The following is a 21,196-nucleotide window of genomic DNA, read 5'->3' on the forward strand; positions in this document are numbered from 1 at the left end:
CCCCCTCCTAACCCCTCCCCGCCCTCCCCCCATGAGCACACTCACACAATCAACTGGCACATCTGTGAGATGCGCCTGGTACCCTTTCCCTTGGCTGAATTGGCATGGAGTGGGGTACCTCTTCTTGTTCTCAGGGACTTCTGCTTCTGCCACAAGGACGGGCAGCCACCAAGATGACCGAGAGGGCCCCAGTGGATGCCCAGGTCCTCTCCTACCCCAGCCCCCTTGTGCCCTCAGCCCTGCCAGGTCTCCCTGGGTCATTAACATCTACATAGACAGTCTATGCCCTAAACCAGAGCCTCCTCTCCCAGACTGCCCATGGGAGGGGCACAAACTGGAGTTTTCTCAGCAGCCTCGTTACAGCCCTGTGCAGATGTCGGTTAAATCTCAGAAGGCACTTGGGCAACCAGGGGGCACAGGTCTGAGTGCCAAGAATTTCTCTGGTTAACACAGAGAGATCTGGGGAAGGGCAGGAAAGGGGACAGGGTGCTAGAGGATCTCACACACTCTCCTTACATGATCTGGTCTCTGCCCCCAGATGTCTTTTCCCACCCCGTCCAATTAGAATCCCCTTGCCCTTGACATTTCATTCTTGTGTCTGACCTCAATTCTTCCTGCAGTAACCAAAGTTGCTCTGTTCTTGTCCTTGCTGAGGGAGAAATGGGACTGGGGACGCTGTTCTGCCCCCCACCCCATTCTATAGCGATGTCACTGAGTGAAACCCCCCCTCCTCTGTTCTTCTTCATTAGGCCTAATCAGCGGGGTGAGGTGTTTCTCATTAACATGCTGACTCACACTCTCTCCTTCCTTTTGTTGGCAATCAGCTTCTTCCCTGACACACACACACACACACACACACACACACACACACACCCAGCTTCTCAAAGGAGCTGTTGCTCTTCTCAGCTGATCGCCTGACACAGCCTGCACAGGGACCAGGAGCCAGGCAGGGGTCTCCATGGTAGTTCTGGCTAAGAAAATCCTGGGGGAAGAGAGGCAGGGCGGCAGGGTCCCCAAAGATGAGGCAGGGACAACTGGTGGTTGAAGGAGAGATTGAGGGCAGAGGGGCTAGACCTGGAGAGAATGTTGGGTGTTGGCCTTTCATTGGGCACTTGGAGACAAACCATGGACCGCTGGGGTCTGTGAAGTCCCCCTCACTACCCCCCCACGCCCCCTTCACCCCGCTATGGCTGGCTCTGGTCTGTGCTGGTGGGAGTGAGAAGGTCCCCCGCACACCGGGTATACCTTCTCCTGCCTCAATAGGAGTCTTTCCTTCTGCTTTGCTTCTATGAAAGCTGTCCCACCCTCCTTACCTTCCCAGGAGCCTAGAGCTCTAGACCCCTTTGTCCCCACACTTTCAGACGCTTGTGCCCCCCACTAAGAAATGAGGAGCCAGCGTCCTTATACCTGGTCACAGCCCTGTTGGCAGGACTCCCCAGCCCTTCTTCCAGTCCCCCACCCCCAGTGTCCTCTCCTTTGGCAGTGGGTATGTGTGTGTGTATGCCGGTGGGGGGCATTAAATGAAAGGCTGTGGTTCTGCAGGACCTGGGCTGGGGTATACTTGTTTTTCCTCCCTTCCTCACTTCCCTCCCAGCCCCCAGCAACTTTCCGCCCTGCACCTGACCCCTTTCCCTGGTCCCCAGATATCAAGGAGACAAGCCGCCAGAATCTGCATCCGATGTCCCTTTGCTTCTCTCACCCTGACGACAGAGGGAATGTCCAGGTTGTGGGATACCCTGGGTTCTCTCCCACCTTCAGACACAATTAAGGACCAGAAGTGGTTAGCTGGGTCATGCCTCTGCCTCCAGGTCATCCTTTGCCCCTTTTCTCAATGGCTAGCATTTCTCTTTGCCTAGTGTCCCTGTATCACCCCTAATTCATTCATGCCCTTCTAGCAAATGCTTCCAGAGACCCAAATAGGACCAGACCCAAAACTTGGATGCTGCCTTCCTCCATGGGAGTTGACTGAGGTGGAGGAGTACCAAGGGGCAATGCGCACTCATGGGCCAGAGGTTTCAGAACTTTCCCATGGCTTGTGAAGCCATGTCCCATAGGGATGGCTTTTCTTACCTTTCCTGGTGCTCAGCACTTGGCTGCAGATGGAATCAAGGCTGGATGAACTTTTAGAGGTCAGCTGTAGTTGTTAACTGCAACAGAGGAGCAAGGGAGGCTGGGAAGTCTCCCCAGTGGTGTCTGGACCTTGGCACTGAATGGGAAGGGATGTTGGCCCTGGATCTGGAGCTGAACCTCAGGCCTTCAATGAGTAACCTTTCGCTTTTAAGTGAATCCTTGGCTAACAAGGACATGTGGAAATGAGAGACATCCAGAGTTGATGCATAAGGACCTCAGGCCCTTTCTGCAGACATAGGGCAGCCCTGGCTGGGGCAGGAGTCATGGGTTCGTGACCTGGCTCTGACCTCCCAGGCTGTGAGACTTCTGAGGCAGCTGCTGAGCCTGGAGCCCAGCCCCTCCCCTGCTGTGACCCATGAGGACATGGAACACGGATGTTCTTCCTCTTTGAAGCCCCAGCCTGGTTCCTGGCATACAGAAATCATCTGATGAAGAAAACAGCTGCTACTAATAATGAGCCCCCAGGGCTTCAGAACCTCTACCTGCCAGACTTGCAGGGAGGGAGAATTCAAGAGTCTTTGACACCTGCTCAGGGTTGGGGTGGATGCTTTGTCATGAAGACACCCTCTGCTGCTCCCTCTCTGTCCTAAACAAGCTCCACATCACAAATCATCTGCGGCCACTTGCATATCCACATTTCCAGGATCACCTTTGAACCTGGGTGCCCTCATGTGTCCCCTGCTTGCCCATGGTGGTGTATCCTTGAGACAGTTTCCAAGACCTCCTGCTACCAAGGGTTCTCTCCCCACCCTAGCCATGGAGGGCACAGACCGAGCACAGATGGAACAGGTACGTTTTATTTGAACTTCCAACTTGTTCAGAGAGCTCAGGGGCCCCCACCTCCCTTCTCCAGTCCCCCTTCCCCATTTCCCCTCCCCGAGGGAACACTCAAGGTACAATGCCATGTGTCTCTGGAGTCCTTGGCCCCTTCCCTGCCTGACACACCCCTTCACTCCCCTGCACTGAGGAAGAGGGGAGGAGCGTGAGGAGGTGGGGGGGCCTGGAAGAGTTGGATCAAAATGGTACATGCACTGACAATAGCGTCCACTGCCACCCAGCAGAGGCTGGCAGTGGGGGGGGGAGGTTGGATTCATCGTGGGTGGTAGGCTCTTGCTGTAGGAAGCTCCCCACCTCAGCCCCGAGGACCCCCTGGCCTCCTGCTTACCCGTCCTTCTGAGGGTACAACTCTGAGGTAGATTTCACAGAGGGAATGTGGGTCGCTGGGGTGTGGGAAGGGGGTTAGCTCTTTTAAAGTTGATCTCCACAGCACCCTGGGCCCATCCTCAGGTTCTGGCCTGGGAGGCAGGGCTGATGACACCCACTCAGCTCACAGAGGCAGAGTCACACACGGGTTCCAGGGCACCTGTGGTGTCAGGGGCTCAAGTGGAGCAAGGGGGGATGGGAGGATCTGCCTTAACAATCTGTGCCTCAGTGTCAGGGGCTCCAGGGGGAGGGCATGGGCCTTGAAGGTTGGCACAGATAGTCCCCTGACCTGAGACCTGAGGGTCATGGTGCAGGGCCCCCGGGCCCATAGGGCATCCTCTTTAGGTTGGATCCTTCCGGTCCTCAAGGGTCCTCCCTCTCTTCTCCCACCCTCCTTATTCCCCAGGGTGGGCAGCAGGGAGAACAGGGCTAGCCTGCCAGGGATGGCAAGAAACAAGATGCCTCCTTCCCCCGATGGGGGCCCATGCCACAAGCCCTGAGCTGGCCATCAGTGTGCCGGGCAGGCTCTGGGATCCCCCAAGGAGGCGTTCCCTGGGCAGAGCACAGCCTGAGAAAGATGGGTGTCTGGGGAGAGGCTGGGGGAGCTCCTGGAGTCCTCTGATACTCTCCCCCTCCTCCAGGCCCAAGCACTAGACACCTTCTTGGATCCAACCCTGTTTGAGAACAGAAAGGCAGAGGGAGAGGCTGGGTGGGGTATGCCCCTCCTAGTCCCAGCCTAGATCCCCACCTCCTAGCAGAAGCCAGGGAGCTGGGGAGAGCCTCAACTGACCTCCTGGGAAGAGCCAGGGCTGAGTGGTGCCTGGACGAGGGAAGATGGCACACACGTTGACTCGGTAGCTAGTGGAGGTATCTGGGGGTCGCGAGGGGCAGGGGCCCCCCCACGAGATTCATGCAGCATTCAGAGTGTTTGGGAGTGATGAGAGAGGGCAGAGAAACAGCCATTGGGTGGGGGAGGCACCCTAGATCTTGCTGTTCTCCAGGTGGGAGTCAATGTGTTTGATGAGGGCGTCATCCGGGTACCCGACAGGAAAACCCAGCTGGCAGAGGGGGCAGCTTCGGATATCAGAGCCCACTGTCTCCATCAGCAGCTGTGAGGACAGAGAGAAGTCACTTATGGTCCCCACATCTCAGCCTCCCCTTTCCCTGGGACCCAGGGCAGGGAGGGCTGCAGCACCCTTTGTTCAGCACCTCTTCCTTCCTCCCGGCTCCCTGCCCAACTTCCACCTGGGTCAGCTCAGCATTCACTCCCTGACCCAGGGCATAGGGTCCCCAGGAGGTGTGTATGAGGAGGTATATATGCTCAGCCTGCCTGGACGTGTACAGTAATGAGGGAAGCCAAGACCCAAACATGCCCCCAGAGTGACTAAGACACTGCTGCCAGATAATTCAAAGCAGTGGATAATCCCAAACAATGTACATCCCCAAAATAATTTTCTGTCTGGCTTTGGAATATATTTTGGTCCTTCCAGGTGACAAGGGTTAGATCTGACATTCAGGAAACTCATTATTTCAGTGAAATGATAGAGCCCTGAAATAGGGTTGTTTTCTAAGACAGACTGAAAAGAGCAGGGGCTCTGAGGCCTGATGGAGGGAATGGATGAGCAGGCCTGTCCTTGGGTTGCCCACGACCTGCGGGGTTAGCATGGCCTTCATCACCACCGTTCAGAATAACAGATGCTCACTACTGAGCACCCCACTCGGCCCTGTGCAGAGGGCCATAGGCTCATACCCTCCCACTTAAGGAATTCGATAATGTAACCATTGTCCTGATTATGCAGATGAGAAAACTCAGGATCAGAGAGGATAAGTAACTTGTCCCAGTTCCCACAGTTGCTCAATGGTGGCGTCTGGAATCAAAGCCAGGACTGTCACTGAAGACCATGCCCTTCACCACAGCCCTGAACAAGTTTTCCTGGTGCAGGCCCCGATTCCGGCCAACAAAAGGGCATGAGAGGGGGAGGTGAAGGAGCTAGGCTACCCACGCAGCAGGGAAGCAGGGGGAGGGGTCAAAGGAAGAGAGCCGAGCTTATCAGCTGTTACCCACGCGGGCGTCCCACTCACGTTGATTGAGGGCCAGGACTGCGCGTGCTCGGCGTGGGCATAGGCGGTGGCTGTGGGGGAGTCGGGGATGGGGAAGCTGGCACAGAACGAGGCGCAGCGGATGGTACCCGCTTCGGGGCTGGGTGGGCTGGAGGGCACGGCCCACTCCTCCTCCTCCGACGGCTGCTTCTCGAAGCGCAGGCGGATGCCCTCGAAGGCGCGCCGCGGGCTGAGCGGCCTGCCGGGGCCATAGAGCTCGGCGGCGCCATAGGCCCGCGGCTTGGGCAGCGTGGCCGCCTCGGCCTGCAGCCAGGGCGGGGAGGCGCCCGCGTAGCCCGCGCCCTCGGCCAGCTCGGAGTAGCTGCGCCGGCCCTGGAAGCCAGCCTTCGCGTGGTGGCTGGGCGGCTTGGCGTAGGCGCGCTCCGCCAGCGTCCTCTCCGGCGGTGGCGGGGGCGGCGGCGGCCGGGGCTGCGGGGCCGGACAGGCTGGGGGCCCCGGGGAGCGGCGCTGCGGGCTGGGGGACTGGCAAGACGGCGGCACCGGCGAGCGGCGCTGAGGACCGGGCGACGGGCAGGAGGGCGACGCCGGCGAGCGGCGCTGCTGGGGCGAGGGGCAAGGGGGTCCGGGGGAGCGGCGCTGGGGGACGGGGGACTGGCACGGGGGGCACGAAGGCGCTGCTCGGGCAGGCGGAGATGGTGAGGGGCACTGGGGGGCCGGGGAGTGGCGCTGTGACAGCGGTGAGTGCCTCTGGCCTGGAAGAGAAGTAGGACCAGGTCAGGCAGGAGACAGTGGTGGGAAGAGACGCCAGAACTGGGGAGTCAGGTGTTTGCCTGCGACCAAAGCCCACCCACTCTCCTCCTAGCGTGAGTGAAAAAAGGACTAGGCACCGGGCAAGGAAGCCGAGGGTAGCCCCAGGATGCAGGATGGCAGCCAAAGGTCCCCCCACCGCGGGGTCCAGCCTCCCCTCCCCTGCCCTGCCCCATCTCACCACTACTCCGGGCCTGCTCCTGCAGCAGAGTCCTCAAAATTCTACCCTGCAGAGAACTCAGCTCCCGCAGCCGGCCTAGCTCCTCCGTCAGCTCTGTGTAAGCCAGCGCCAAATTCACCCTGAAGGACATCCAAGACCCCCAGGTCACAGCTTGACCCAGCCTGCCACACTGGGGTCAGAGGGCAGGGAGTGGGAAAGAGGAGAAAGGAAGTGGGTTTACTGTAACAGCTGTGGAGCAAGAACTGGCTCTGCCCAGGCATCTCCTCCCCTCCATGGCCCTCCTAGCCCCACTGCAGAAATCCTCTTGGGCTTTAAGGTCCACCTTAAATGCCACCTCTTCCAGGAAGCCTCTCACTCCTCCCAGTGAAAGGTACCTGGGGCTTGGGCAGAGGTTCCCAGGCTGTGGGCTGGGGAACTCAGTGATTCCCAGGGTCCCTGAATCCATGTGTCCCAGAGCACTGCGTGTGGCCTAAACACATCTCACGTAGATATGTGTGAATGTGTCTAATCTGTGCAGAAGCTGTGGTGACGAATAATACAGATTCATCAAAAAGCTGCACTGAATTTATAGTAGCTTTTGTCAGTGTGAATTTTCTCAAAGAGCATGTACTAAAAGTGGAAACATAATCCATGTGTTGGGGGCAGGGGGTCCGTGAAGAACCCTCACCTTTGAAAGGTTGGGGACCTCTGTTGCACAGCCTATGAAAAGTCCCATTCTGTAAATGAAGACTTGGCCTTCTGCCTTGCCAAAGGTGCCGGCTGATAAACTTGAACCCAAGTCTGCGCAGTTCCAGATCCACTGTCCTTGCTTCCTCCTCAAAGCTGCCTCTGAGCTCCTTTCAACCTTGCATTTCCCAGGAGCTCCAGGGAATCCTTTATGCAGAGATCTCTGTGAATAGCTGCTGTGGACCACACACCTCCAGGGGGCGCCACTCACATTGAACACTTATCAAAGGTTGCCCTGTTCTGGAATTTCACTGGAAGCTCCTCAAAGGTGAGGATTATATCACTGTATTTCTATTGCTAGCACCTTGTCCAGAGCCTGGACCCAGTAGATATTCAGTAAGTGAATAATGAATTGAGCCTCTTGGTCCTTTTTTCTTTCTTCTTCCCTTTCTCCCTCTACTTCCCGCTCAGACCTCCTGGGCACCTACTGTGATGGAGCTGGAACAGATTCTGAGCTTGGCAAAGATTTCACCCACTTTCTTTTCCTTCCTCATTGGGTCACTTTGACCCAGAACCTCTGAAGGTTATCACTCTCAGCGTTGCCCTCCCCCTCTCTCTCAGCCTGGCCTACACACCTCCAGAGAGCCCTTCCTGACCTCACAGGTGCTCCACGGTGGCCCTGGGGCACTGCCGTTATCTTGGTCCTGGGCTTGGACAGAGCCTGGGAGATGGAAGTTTTGGTTTTCTTGGATCCGAGTCCAGAAGGGACTCTGGAACTTGGTGGAAATGGGAGCTGGAGGGAAGTGGCAGGCAGAGGCTCAGCCACTCCAGATGGATCTCTTCACAGCGGAGGCCCTTTAGCCCTAGGGGCTGTAGGGGCCCTGGGCAGGAATGGGGTGCAGGGTTCTCTAGACCCTGAGGGCCCGGCCCCATCCCATGGTAATAGACTTGTGAGAGAGGACATACGTGGATAGGAGGGAGTGAAGGTAGGTGTGAGGCCAGTGTGAATGTGAGGGAACAGTGTGAGTGAGTGAGTGAGTGTGAGTGTGTCTGACCCCAGAGGAGAGGAGGGGAAGTCATGAGGTTAGAGCTTCAGAGGGCAGGAAAAGCCGAGGTGCAGAGGGTAGATAGTGACTGAGCTCCCTCGCTCTCACTCTCCACTCACTGGCTGGCTCTCTCTTACTAATCCTGGGGCAGAGCTGGGTGGTGGGAGAGACAATGGCCCCTCCCACAGCAAAACTATTTTTAACCCATTTGAGCCAAAGCCAAATTATTGCAAACAGGCTGGGATTCTGGTGGACATGCCTATTTCTTAAAGGGGGAGAGTGCTCACTACCTATCTGATGGTGGACAGGGACGGACAGGAGCAAAGAGGAAGGAATCCTTTTGGGAACCCTTGCCCAGGTGCCGCAGCCCTCAATCCCATTACATCTCAGCCCTTGCATTTGCTAAATGTGTCCTTTGTCCCCCCACTCTCATCTCATGGGAAGAAATGCCACCTCCCCCATCAGCCAGGGAGGTCCAGTCTGTGTATCCCACATTAAATTGGGGACTCCCCAATGGAAGGCTCCCCACTTCAAACCTGGGCAATCTGAGGGTGGGATCTGTGTCTCCCCCATCAGACTGGGGGCTTTTGGAGTATCATGCTAACCCCCCCAGTGGTGAAGGTGAGAGGGGTTCTGGCCAGGGCACTAATAATGGAGCGTCCTCCTCTGACCAAGCAGCCACGTTTTCTCTCCCTATCTGCAGTCACTGCTGTATCTCAGGTGACAGATACAGGTCATTGCCTTCACACCTCACCTCGCAGATCTCACCTGCCACACTCAGTTCCCAGGTCCCTATCTCTCCCCTGCTTGCCTTCCTCCCCTTATCAGGAGCTAGCCTAGTTTCAGTTGCCGAGCTCCTGGCACCCTCCTCTCAGCAAAACATGGAAGGGCAGCAGGACACGGAAGGAAGGAACCCCTGGTCAAGAATGTCCGGTCTCTCTCACAGCTCTGACTGGGTGCCTGGGGCAAGCAGGGACTGTCCTGATAGAGCCTCTGGCAGCACAGAGCCTCTGAGACTGAACAAGGTGGTGGGACCTGGCCTCTGGATGCCCCATGGCCCTTTGGGACCTCCCACTTCATCAGGCGACTCTCCCTACCTCAAGATGCACAGGCCCGGGCTGCAAAATACGCTAACGACCTGAATGACTCACATTAGAAAACACTGCCAATTCAGTGGAAAAAAATCTCAACTTCACAACACAACTAAGAGTCGCACACGTGCACCTGAATGCACATTCCATTTCCTGGCTTCATGGCCCACACCTGAGTGCTATTTTCCACCCCTGCGACTGTTCAGGAAGAATGGGTCAGGTGAACGGTAGCAGATAGCTGCATTTCGGTGCTTCTTTATTGCTTAAGCTATGGGGGACGGTTCTGTCTGTGTCTTTCAGAACCTGGGAGGGAACCAGGGAGAAAAGGATCACAGATATCCTTTTGTGATAAGTGTATAAGCACTTATCAGAGGCCAGGCATTGTGCTATTAATAAAAGCTTCATTTCATCTTCACAACAACCTTACAGTATTGCTACTATTATTTCCATTTTACAGATGAGAAAACTGAGGCTTCCAGAGGTTAAGTCACTTGACAAAAGACATAAAGCCTAGTAGTAGTGGAGTTGCTGGAATAGGAGCTCTGGTCTTCTGGACTCTAAAGTCCAGGCTACTGACCACTCAGCTATATATATGTCCTGCCTTCCAAAAGCATCAGGAAAGAGGGGGAAAGGAGAAATAGGAAGGCAGCAGAAGGAAAAGATGAGGAGGAGGAAGAGGCTAGGCACCTCCAGAGTGACCTGGGAACCCTGAGCATCACCACACCTGCCCTGGGAGGGGAGAGGAAGGTGCCAGACATATGTGGAAATGGAAGATCAGAGCTAGTGAGAGGCTGGCTCAAGGTCACAGAACAGTGGTGACACAGAGCAGGGATTCAAACATGCTCTTGGCACCTCAGCCTGCTGAGCTGGCTGGTACCTTCAGAGGAGCCAGAGTACAAATGGCAGAGCTGGCAGGAAGGCGTTCTCCACTGCAAATCTTTCCACCCTCCATTGACTTATCCGTTCATTCATTCTTTCCACGAGTAATTCAGGGATCTCAAAAATTCATCTGGAAATAATAATCTTCACTATTGTTGATAAAGCTACCGAGATGAGAAAGGTCAGAGTCCTCTATAAAAGGCCTCTTTCTGCCCCAAACCAGCTGGTAGACACATGGGCTTCCAAGTGGAGAGTCTGTCCCAGGGAAGTTCACTGGGTGCTCTGTGCCCCCCTGGAGCCACAGTGAGGATGCAGCGGGGTTGGAATTTAGGCCAGAGTTGGCGTGTGAGTTAGAACTAGGGATAGGCTTGAGGTCAGGATTGAGGCTGGGGTTAAGGTCAGATTAGGGCTGGGATTAATAGCTCAGTGTTGGTCAGGATTGTGGATGGAGTTCAGGTTCGGATGAGGATAGGGTTCGAGTCTGGGGTGGGATCAGTGTTAGGCTTAGGACTGGGGTCAGGATCAGAGCCAGCCATGTGTCAAAATCAGCAACTGTCTCAAAATCAGGAGGAAAACAGAAATCCAGCATGTCTAGTCTTTCCATCTTTGCCCATAGCTGCCCTCAGCTGCCCCCAGCCACCTCACACTGTGGGTAAATTTAGGGACCAAACTTTCCACCACCCACAGGCACGCCCAGCATCAGTCTTCCAGCCCGACCCTTGGGGAGGGGACCACAGGCACCAGGCCGTGGAGCGGTCTTGAGGTTGCGGGCCGGGGAGAGGAGGAAGTCGCTTTGCAACAGCCCAATGCTCCACCACTTCCTTTCAGGCGTCTTGAGCCCTTTCACGCTCCCCGACCAGCTATGACTTGTGATCCACAGAGCCTGGTTCTTCATGGCAGCCTCGCCAGGCTTCCAGAACAGCCATATGTGCACTGTGTCTAGATATCCCCTATGCAGCCAAACTGAGCAGCTCAAGAGAGGCCGGGACCCAGAGTCCTCATTTATGTGAGGGAACACACATCCCAGGGTGCCCAGGATTGTCCTGACTCACGCTAGTCACCCCAGCATAATTAGTAATAGTACCCCCTTTCACTTTCAAAAGTGATGAGGTTTGGTCAACAAATCATCTAGTCGCCCCTGTTTTAAGGGCCTCCTACCTGAAGAAGAACCTGAACAAGAAAAACACCACAGAGGTACTCTTGCCCCGCTTGCTCAGGACCTGCTTGGTATCTGCACTTCTCTGATTACTTAACTTCTTTGTACCTCAGTTTGCTCAGCTATAAAAGGGGACAATACCTTCACCACGTTTATTGTGAGAATTAAATGAGATTTTATAGGTAAAGTGCCTAGCGTTAGTGTCTGGCATGGATAGAGAATCAAGGGAGTGCCTAGGCAATGGGTGGGGAAGGAGAAACTGTTTTGACACTTTCTGGAGACACTGGTTCAATGACTTTGGTTGAAGACAAGAGGGGAGGATGCAGAGTTTCCCATCTAGGGAGAAAGCACGGGTAAGAGCTGCTCTCTGCCTCCCTGGCAGGGAAAGGACCAGAGACAGATTCAAAGCCCACCAATCCCTCAGACCACAATGAGGTGGGAGTGGTGGGCCCCAACTTCAGAGCCCCTCCCCACCTGCGGGGAGCCCCCAAGGCTGCAAGTACTCAGGGGTTAATTCCTGTGAGGGCCACAGGGTGCCCTGGCTGAAGGAGACTTGAAATAAAGGAAGTAGGGAGGGTGAGAAGCATGAAGGGGGAGGCCCTGGGCCCGCTGCTTCTGGGGCATGAGGCTAAGCTCAGGGTACATGGGGGTCTCCGACTTCCGTCCTGACCCACCCCACACTGCCCTTGACCTCTGTGCAGAGTTTCCATCTTCTCTCTCCGAGTTCACACTTCTCCCCCACCACTAACCGCAGCCCACGCAGAGGCTTGTGGGCGGAGAGAGGGGTATGGGGGGTGGGCGGAAAGGGTTCAGGCTGCAACACTGAGCCCCCCACGTTGGGGAAAAAGAAAGACCTATAGTTTTCCCCCTCATCACTCATACTAAGCTCCATGTCTTCTCATGTGGATCTCTCACAGGTGAGCCCCCTCCCTCACTGGGCCCTCATTCCCTTCACTGAGCCCCTGCCCATTAGAAGCCCTCAGCCCAGTGAAAGAGCCCCCCTCCACTCAGCACTGGCCACGCCCTCAGAAAGACCTATGACTCTGAGGTGGGCCCAGAGGGGACAGGCCACGGGTTCTGCACCTCCCACCTCAGCTGGGACCCTCTGGGGTCTTTATCTCCCAGTGCATCTTCAGGAGCAGAGTGGTCTCCACTCCTACCTGCCTTTGGCTCCTGAGTGACCCCCAGCAGCTCTTCTTCTAGGGCCATTTGTCCCTCCGGGGACTGGCCACCAGGTGCTAGGCTAACCAAACGGCAGGGAAATCTTGCCCAGAGGTCAGACCTGGACAAGTCTGGTCTGGGTGCCTATTTTTGGAGGAATATTGATGACCAGAGCTTGTGGGCCAAGGGCTGGGACGGGAGGGATGGGGACACCTTGCAGCTGAGGCTGCCTCTCAGGCCTGCCCCTCGGCATAGGTAGGACCCAGGAGGAGAATTAATAGAGGCAGGAGCAGTATGGGGGGTGAAGCGTATCTTAACAGCCAGGATTCCAACAATAAAACTGGCTGCCTTGGAGGTGTCCAAACCGGGAATGGGTGAGAACCTTTCAGGGACACAGGAGATTCCCATAGGAGTAGGTTGGACTCAGGAATTTCCATCGCCCTCTCCTCAGCTTTTGCTACCTTACCTGGACAATCCAGCCCCTGCATTCCTCTCTTGCATAAACCCATACATAAAATTCCCATTAGCCTGGAGCGTCAGGCAGAAGTAGAAGGAAGAAGAGGAGCTGGTGGGGCAAAGTGAGCTGACAGCAGGTGACTGAGGTCTCCTCAGGTGGGAGGACAGGGGCGGGAATACTCAGCACTCGGGAACCGACCTATTACCAAAAGGAGCTGAGTTTATAAGAAAATAAAACTACGGGGGAGTAAGGACTTCCTCTGAGAATTAACTCTTGCCAAGCTGAGACTGTCCAGAGATGCTGGGCCTGAAAGGAAGTGTGAAGCTGGGCAGGCAGGGCCTGGCTGGCCCCAGGGAGAGGTCAAGGAGGCCCTGAGGCAGAATCGGAACCACGGGGATGAAGGGAGGAGCCAGGAGGTAAGGGAGGTAAGATGGGCTCAGGCCAGCCCCTGAGCAGAGTCCAGCTCCCTCGGGCCAAAGGGACTGGGTGGGACAGGTGCCTTGGGGTGGAGACAGAAAGGGGGTCTTCTGGCCAGAATAGCAGCATGGAGTATCGGATCTCCAAAAGCACCTTATGGGAGGGATTCTCTTTCAGTCACTCACTCAGTCACAGCCTTGGCCCTGTGGGATCTATCACCCCTCCTCTGCCCCCACCCTCATCACCTTCTTCTCACATCTCTCAGCAATGACTGACCTCTGAGCCCGTGAGGGAAACATGGGGCCAGAGAGCTAAAGTCAGTAAAGCAAAGCCGCTCAGCACCCCAGCATCCCTGGATTCGAAGCCTGGCTGTTCAGATATCCACCCTGCCACAAAAGTCCAGCTGCTGGGGGAGTCTTCACTGCTAGACTTCTAAGAGGGGTTGGACTCGGTGACCCAAAAAGGGCCCTGTGTGACTTTTGGGGCAAGCTAAGATTCTAAATGTGTGTGTGTGTGTGTGTGTGTGTGTGTGTGTGTTCATGTTCCATGTCCGGGCACACGGGTGAGGACTGTCACTGAGCCCCAGCCGCAAGCTAGGGTGGACCCTCTCTACAGAGGCTCTGAACACCCTGCAGCAGCCTAGCGAAGGGGTCCCACCCAGTAGTTCCACAAAGTGGGTTGTCACCCCCCCAGCTATCACAGCTCCACCCAGGCCCTCACCCCAGGGTGTTGAGGGAGGTGAGTTGTATCCCCAACTGGCCAGAAGCTGGGAGGAAGGTGGAGGAAGCCTGCTGGGGGGAGGACCCCTGGGGTCTTATAGTTTAGTATGCTGTGTGACAGAGGGTGAGTTCCTGCCCCTCTCTGGGCCTTGGTCTTCCCCTCCAATGAAAGTAGGGAGTCTGTGCCACATACCTCACCTCAGGGGAGAGGGCTTAGGCGGAAGGAGGTTTTCGTTCTATTTCTCAGAAAATGGGAGAGGATGAGTTGGGTGCGGATGTGAAAGGCGCCATGCTCACTGCTGCGAGGGCACCACTCACCCTCTCCCTGCTGCCCAGTGCTGCCCCAGAAGCCCCCATTAGGCTCCGTACTGGCATAGCTCCCTCCCTACTTTCTGCTGCCCCTCTTTCCTGGCAAAATTCCAAAGGGACACCCCAGCAGAGTATGTTCTGATTCCCCTGAAGAAAGCCCCATCAACTCTAAGTCTCTGCTTTCTCTCTCCTGAGATAGGAGACGAGGCACCACAAATCCTGAAAGAGACCATCTCCTTCCTCCGTGTGGGGGAGGGGAGGGTTAACCCAATGGCTGAGCCTTGTTAATGGGACAGAAAATGCAGCCCCAGAGAGGCCCAAAAACTTACCTGGGGATACAGCACATAGCGGCAAAGCCACCGAGGAAGCCTCTCTCAACCCCTGACACCTTGAGAAGATACAGGCTTGGGTGCCAGAGGAAAGCAAAGGGAACCTGTCAGAACGTGAGCACCCGAGAACCTCAACTCCTTCCTGTGAAGGATGCAGAGTCATACAAGCAACCCAACTCTGATGGCTTGGAAGAGAGGTCCCTCAAACAACGCCAAGGGGGAGAAGTCAACCAAAGGGGGGACCTGGGAATTGTCACTCCTGGGGTATAGAGGTTAAGAGGGAGAGGATTACAGACATGACTTACTGATCATCCCCAACTCTTTTCACCCACGCCATGTCCCGCTCCGACTGGTTGGAGGCCAGATCCTAAAGGGGAAAATTGGGAAGTCAGATGCCAACCTCACCTTGCCTTGACTTCCCTTCTCTACCATTCCCAGGGCTGGTCTGTACCCAGTGAGGAAGTCCTGAACCTCCAAAAGGCTGTTTCCAGCTGTCCCCAGACCTCTGTGGAGCTGTGGAGGTGCCAGAGTCGAGGCCCGGGGTTGGTGCCCCACTGCCGTTTACCTGGGCCCGGGTCTCCTGCAGCTGCTTCAGCTCCCCTTGTAGCCGCTCGCACTCAGCCTGGAGCTGCTCCTCCCGAAGCTGAGCCCCCCGGGCCTCTCCCTGGGCAGCCTCCAGAGCCTCTTCCAGGCGCCTCCGTTCCAGCTCACTCACACTCGGCGCAGGGCCTGGCCAGCCTGCTGGCAGGGGAGAGGACAGTGTCAGGCTGCGGGTCCAGCTGCTGGGCACCCTCCACTGACTCCCAGATCAGCACAAAGTGAAAGAGGTGAGGACTGCAGCATGAGGGATCAAAGAGAAACAACTAGAGGACAGATACCCCAGGGTGAGGGCAGTGAGGAAAGAGGGGCTGAGCTGCATTTTCAAATCTTCCTAGAGGCCAGGGAAAAAATAAGATGACTTCTTGAAGGGCTTCCTTGCCCAGACTCAGGTCTCCAAGCATTTTCAGGGGCCTCTCCCAATCAAAACCTAAGACAGGCAGGGGGACTCGAGGTGGGGGTGCCCTCTGCTGGCAGCTACAGGAATTACATTGGGGGTAACCAGGGATGAGGCAGATAGATGTCAGTGGCATAAATTGAGGTAATAGTGAATGAGGGGAGGGAACAGGTGGTAAGGACGGATGGGTGATTATGGGGAAAATTTAAGGCATTATCTAAGAAGCTGCAGGTGTCCAATGGTGCTGAAATAGGGGTTTGGCTTGGGGAGTTTGAGGCAGGGAAATCAGGGATTGCTGAGATTTTACCATGACTCATGCTAGATCCCCCTCTCAGAGCCAGGTAGTGCAGGTCCAGATCAGCGCAGGGAGGGGCAGGGGCAGGTGGGGGGCTCAGACTGGAGAAGGCTGCATCCCGGAGGCCCTGTTGCTGCCGCAGCTGCTGTTCCAAACCACAGATCTGCCGCAGGTGGGTCTCTACCAGGGCCCTCTATAGGGGGAAACAAAGGGGTGAGTGTCTGCACAGGGCCAGGGTGCCCCTCTGCTCGGCCCCCCCAAATCCAGGCCTTTGCCATATCTGGATAGTCATCACCCCCAAACTGAGCAGAGGCCCCCGGAAATGCATCCCAACTCTACCCTCCAAGTGGCCATGAGTGTGAGGTCTCCTCTCCCAGCAACCGCAATGCAGATGTTGCCAGTTATTGCCCCATGCAAGGTCAGAGTTAATGCCTTGTCCCTGTGACTAACACAGTGACACGTATAAGAACACTCAGCCCCCCGCCCCCACCAGGAGCATAGTAGCTTCCATCTGCATACGGACAACCACTTTGGCCTCATCTGCCTCATCTCTAACACGGGGGCAACCACACCTACTGCTTAGGCTTGTTAGGAGGATGACAATGAGTAACTCTATCTAAAGAGATAAGAATGGTACCTGGCACATAACAAGTGCCGTGTAAGTGTTTACGATTATTAAAACAAAGCATTTTTACATGACTGCCCACAACAGCTCAACAAGATTATTATTACTTGCCCCATTTTTCAGAAGCGGGACTGATGCTAAGGGACCCAGGTCATAGCTTAGGAGTCGGCAGAGACCATGTCTCCTGATTCAGATGCCTGCCCACCCCAATCCAGAATCACACACATGCTGCCAAGACCCATCCCAGCATCCACAGACACTCTGGTCACTGCTGCCCTCACCTACACAGCATTCCAGGCACACTGCCACAGGCATGGGGTCAATCCAGCAGGAGAGCCAAACATACACATAGAGACACAATGTTCTATAGGGTCACTCATATAATCACCTGTCACTGCATGGTCACTGCATGGCCAGGATGTACAGTCACTTACCATCTGTATGACACATACAGCCCCACTCACAGGGCCAAACAGTCACTCACAGACACACACGAACACATCTTGGTGACACCACACACAAACACATACACACACACACACACACACACACACACACACACACGGGGTGGCACACAATCATACAACCAGGGTCATACCCTCCACCCTGGCTCTCCGGGCCTCACCATCTCCCCCAGCTCTGTCTCCAGGTCGCTCTTTTCCACACAGAGTTTCTCATAAGCCTGGATCATCTCCCCGAGCTGTTCTTCCTGCTCCTTATTCTTCTGCAACTGAAGAAGGGGTGGGGTGCATGCCACAGTCAGGCCCACCCTTGACTTGGGGGCTGAGCAGCTCCCTGTGCTTCCCACCCCCACTCCCAGCACCCAGTGGAGGGGTGGGAGGAGCTGCAGCCAGGTCTAGGGAGGACTATAGTCATCTCTGATCAAGGGGACAAAAGGCCAGAGGCTGGGGGGCAGGGGAGATACCAGAAATTGATTGGAGCAAGGAATTCAGGGAAGGCCAGAGGCCTGCAAGGGGCTCACCTCATGCTGGAACTGGTTGAGCCGTTGCTGCAGGCTGACCTTCTCCACCTCCAACAGGGAGCCATCCTTGATTTCATACAGAGAGAAGCCATGCTCCTCTCCAAAGTCATTGATCAGCGGGTACTGTGGGCAGGGTAGGCCCTCAGGAGAGCTGGTGCCCAGCTCCCTGCCCAGGCTTCAGCTTCACTGTGCCCCCATCCCACCACCTGCCTTGGAGTCCTTGCCTCTCCCTCCACCCTCCAGTGGGATCTGTACATCCCAATTCCATGGGCCTGTAGGTGTCACCCACTAACCAGATCTTTTTTAGATCCAGGATCCCACCTCTCCAAAGAGGATCCCTCCTGATCCCTTCCTGATAGGCGTAGGCCTCTCTGGAGTTCCCATCCAGAGTGGCCATATCCCTCATGGGAGACCCTCAAGTTCTAACAGTCTGTACCCTGACCCCTCTTTTGGATCTCTATAATCTCTGCTGGATCCCCATTCCTACCACCCAGCAGCACCCCGCCCCCATACATACAGCCAGAACCCCATCATCTCCAGGTTCTGACCTTGATCTCGTAGACTTTCAGACGGTGGCGGAGGGTGGCATTCTCCCTCTCGAGGCCCCCTAGCCGCTCCTTTATGTCTCCATAAGCTGTGATGAGGGCAAAGTGGGAAGCGGAGCACATGTCTCCCCCCAGCGAGGGGTCTCCAGGGGCATCAAGCCACACCTCACTGGGCCCCAAGGCCTCCTGGGTCAGGATGCTGATGTCGTCCTCAAACATGGACTCCATGGTAAGGGCTCAGGCTGCGGGCCCTCTGGGCCTCCTGGGAGAACAGGAGCGACGGTGTAGAGGGCAGCCTGAAGCTTGTCCCTGATACCACTCATCCTAGGCTGAGGAGCCCTGTGACCTGCTGAGACAGCCTGGTCCTGCCCCATTTCCCACAACCCCCTCCCAGACTACCAAGCCCCATCTCCTCTTCTCTGCAGCCTTTGGGGGGAAGGAACTGGGACCAGGTGAAGACTTGGAGTGACAAGTAGGGACAAGTAAACCAGGCTAGCAGCAGAGAAGGGCAGGGAAGGGCTCCTTCCAGAACCCAGAGAGTGGACAGAAGAGAGCTGCCTTCCACGCATGGAGCCCAGCCTGCCTTGACTCACTCCTTAGCCCCTTCTCCACCCCAGGTCTCACTTCCCCAAATACCTCTCTGCCAAGCTCCTCATCCCAGGCCTCTGGCACCCCTGGCTCCTCCCTGAGGAAGGCCCAGTGTTTCTAGGATGGTCAGCCCCACCACTGTCAGCACTTCCTCTGCTGGGCCCCCGCCCAACTTCCCGGCTTCCTCCTGCAGGATCCCAGAGTTCAGTTAAAGGAAATGCCTCCCCCACTCACACCCGGGCTGTGGCAACCCTCCAGGCCCTCCTCACCCCTGATCTGGGACCCACAGGAAGTCCTCGCTGAGTGTCACAGGGTACACAGAGGGGAAGGGGGAACTGGGAGAGGACCAGGGCCCAGGTGAAGAGGACCATCCAAGAATTCTCAAGCCTGCCTGTGGGCTTGCGCACAGGGAAATGGGGAGCTCTGGGAGGGGGCAGGAATGACTCAGGGCTCCTGAAACAGTAGGCTAGGCAAAGGGGTGCATGTGTACTTCTCCTAGCCCTGTTTATGAATGTGTCTGTAGTTGGAATGTGTGGGGGAGTGTGTGTGTCTGTGAATGAGTGTAGGTGTGTCACAGTCAATGAGTGCCTTCTCAGGGCTTCGGGTGGGGGTCGAGATGGAGTTGGGAAGTGGCCGTGTGTTTGTGTGTGCGCGTGTGTGCACGCGTGCGTAAGCGTGTGTGAAGGGTGGGCACGTTCGGGGCCGGCTGTCACGTGAGGCACTATGGGAATGTCCAAGGTGTATGTGCGCGCGCCAGGGCCCGTGAGCGCGTAGGAGAGGGGTCTCTTGAGCTGTGAGTTGAGACAGTGGGGTCCACGACCTCCCAAAGCCAGGCAGCAGAGCCTGGAGTGAAGTGGACGCAAGTCCGGGCCCCCATACCGCCCCCCTCATTAAGTGCCAGGAAAACGCGTGTGACCCGGTCTGAGTAAGGAGTGTGTGCGCGTTTGTAGGGCTGGCCCCACCTTTAACCCCTTCCTCCCCAGGTCGGTCCCCTACCCCCAACTACGCTGGCCAGCGTTCACCACACCCCCCCCAGACCCCCTGCCTGTCACCTCGGACCCAACCCCACTAGCGGGGACTCTGTCCCCTGGGCCGCCCCGACAACTGTTTCCTCCTCTGCATTTCCCCTCCGTCCAGTGGCCCAGAGTGAGAGCCACGAAAGGCGGATGGGGGTGGGGGTGCCTCCTCGGGCCCCGGACCCTTCTGCGGCCCCTTTAAGAGCCGCCCTTTAAACCCCTTCAGCTCCGCCGACAGAAATTGTCGCCCCTCCCCTCTCGGGGACCGAGACCATGCAGCCCCCTCCCCCGCTGCTGGCCGGGCCTGGAGTCCGCCATCCCCGGGCCGGGGTAGGGGCTCGGGAGGCGGTGCGGCCTGAGGAGCGGCGGAGCAGGGCGAAAGGGGAGGTATGAGGGCGGCCGACGCCGGATCCTTCCCCTCCCCGCCATCCTGGGCCAACTGCTGGCCAACCCCCCGCCACCTCCTCATCCCCCCGCCGCAACCCCCGGCCCGGGGCGCCGCTTCCCTCCCCCGCCCAGCCCCACCGGGGACTCACAGCTGCCGCGGGTTCCTGCTTGTAAGCGCAGCTTACCCCCTCCGCCTGCTCCCTCCCCAGACGGGCACCGGTGCCCCCACCCCCCTGGCACCGCGCTCTGCTCTCGCCCTGTCGCCGCCGCCGGGTCTCTCCCCACCCCCCATCCCTCCCCCCAGCCCCCCTCCCTCCCTCCCGCCCCGCTCCTCCTCCGCCGCCGCCTCCTCCTCGTCCCCGGCTGCTCCGGGTTTCTCCAGCTGGGAAGTCGCCCGGGACCCCGTCGCGACCACCACCACGTGGCGAGGGGCGGCCGGCCCCCCGCCATGCGGCCCGGCCTGGCAACGTGCCCGGCGCCCACCGGCTCCCTGCCGCGCGGGGCCCGCGCTCGGCGCCCCCTCCCCGACGCCTCCCTCACGCACTGTGGCTTGGCGTGGGGCGGTGTGTGTTGGGGCCGTCTGCGGACCGTGCCAGGGCTCAGGTGCTGCTTTGATTTTTGCTCTGGGGCTGTATATTTTGGGGGCAAGTGAGGCTATTTGGATTTTTTTATTTTTATTTTTTGGTTTTTGCTCTTTGAGAAGGAAAATAGACCTACTCTTCATTGCTCTTGGGCATTGCTCTGGTAATAAATACACTGATCATAGAATCCAGTCGGAGAGATTACAGCAGTAACTTCTTGGGAAGTGAAAGTGAACTAAGGAGGTCAAAGGTTCATTTAAGATTGGGAACAGCTTTCCTCCTCCCTACACAGTCCCCTTCCCCAACACACAGAAGCATGTGCAGACCATTGAAATGAAGAAACAACAGATTTCACCCTTTCCACAAAGATTATTTGAGCACCTGCCAAAACAAACTGCTGAGCAGAAGACGCAAGGTTTTTTGTTTTGTTTTTCCCACTTTCCCACTGTATGACCTTGGGCAAGTTATTTAACCTCTCTGAATAAAGTTGGAGATAATTTCCAGCCCCTGCCACCATGGAGGAAGAGTGGAGATCAGAGCTAAAAGTGCTCTGTGACACTCCAGGTAGTAA

At 56.6% G+C, this 21,196-nt stretch overlaps 1 protein-coding gene across 7 annotated transcripts; it reads right to left on the reverse strand.

Annotated features, from left to right (window-relative positions):
- Positions 1-2,909: 2,909 nt before the first annotated feature.
- Positions 2,910-20,342, reverse strand: TBKBP1 (TBK1 binding protein 1). 7 transcript variants are annotated; one of them, XR_012492058.1, is made up of 12 exons: positions 20,194-20,342; positions 18,057-18,315; positions 17,509-17,631; positions 17,152-17,256; positions 15,914-16,094; positions 15,178-15,353; positions 14,918-14,979; positions 14,613-14,687; positions 6,383-6,501; positions 5,416-6,146; positions 4,124-4,442; positions 2,910-4,007 (listed from the first exon to the last, which is right to left on the reverse strand). XR_012492058.1 is itself a non-coding variant. In XM_074319641.1 (12 exons), the coding sequence occupies exons 3-12, from the start codon at positions 18,279-18,281 to the stop codon at positions 4,314-4,316; spliced, it is 1,926 nt and encodes a 641-aa protein (XP_074175742.1). In that variant the 5' UTR covers positions 18,282-18,315; positions 18,690-18,828; positions 20,194-20,333; the 3' UTR covers positions 2,910-4,313. The 7 variants fall into 7 exon arrangements, 6 of the variants coding, with proteins under 6 accessions (XP_074175742.1, XP_074175743.1, XP_074175740.1 ...); XM_074319641.1 differs by adding an exon at positions 18,690-18,828 and having other exon boundaries at positions 2,910-4,442; positions 20,194-20,333; XM_074319642.1 differs by having other exon boundaries at positions 2,910-4,442; positions 15,178-15,350.
- Between the last annotated feature and the right edge of the window lie 854 nt (positions 20,343-21,196).

Source organism: Rhinolophus sinicus, linkage group LG15 (genome assembly GCF_036562045.2).
Source record: "Rhinolophus sinicus isolate RSC01 linkage group LG15, ASM3656204v1, whole genome shotgun sequence".
NCBI lineage: Eukaryota > Metazoa > Chordata > Mammalia > Chiroptera > Rhinolophidae > Rhinolophus > Rhinolophus sinicus.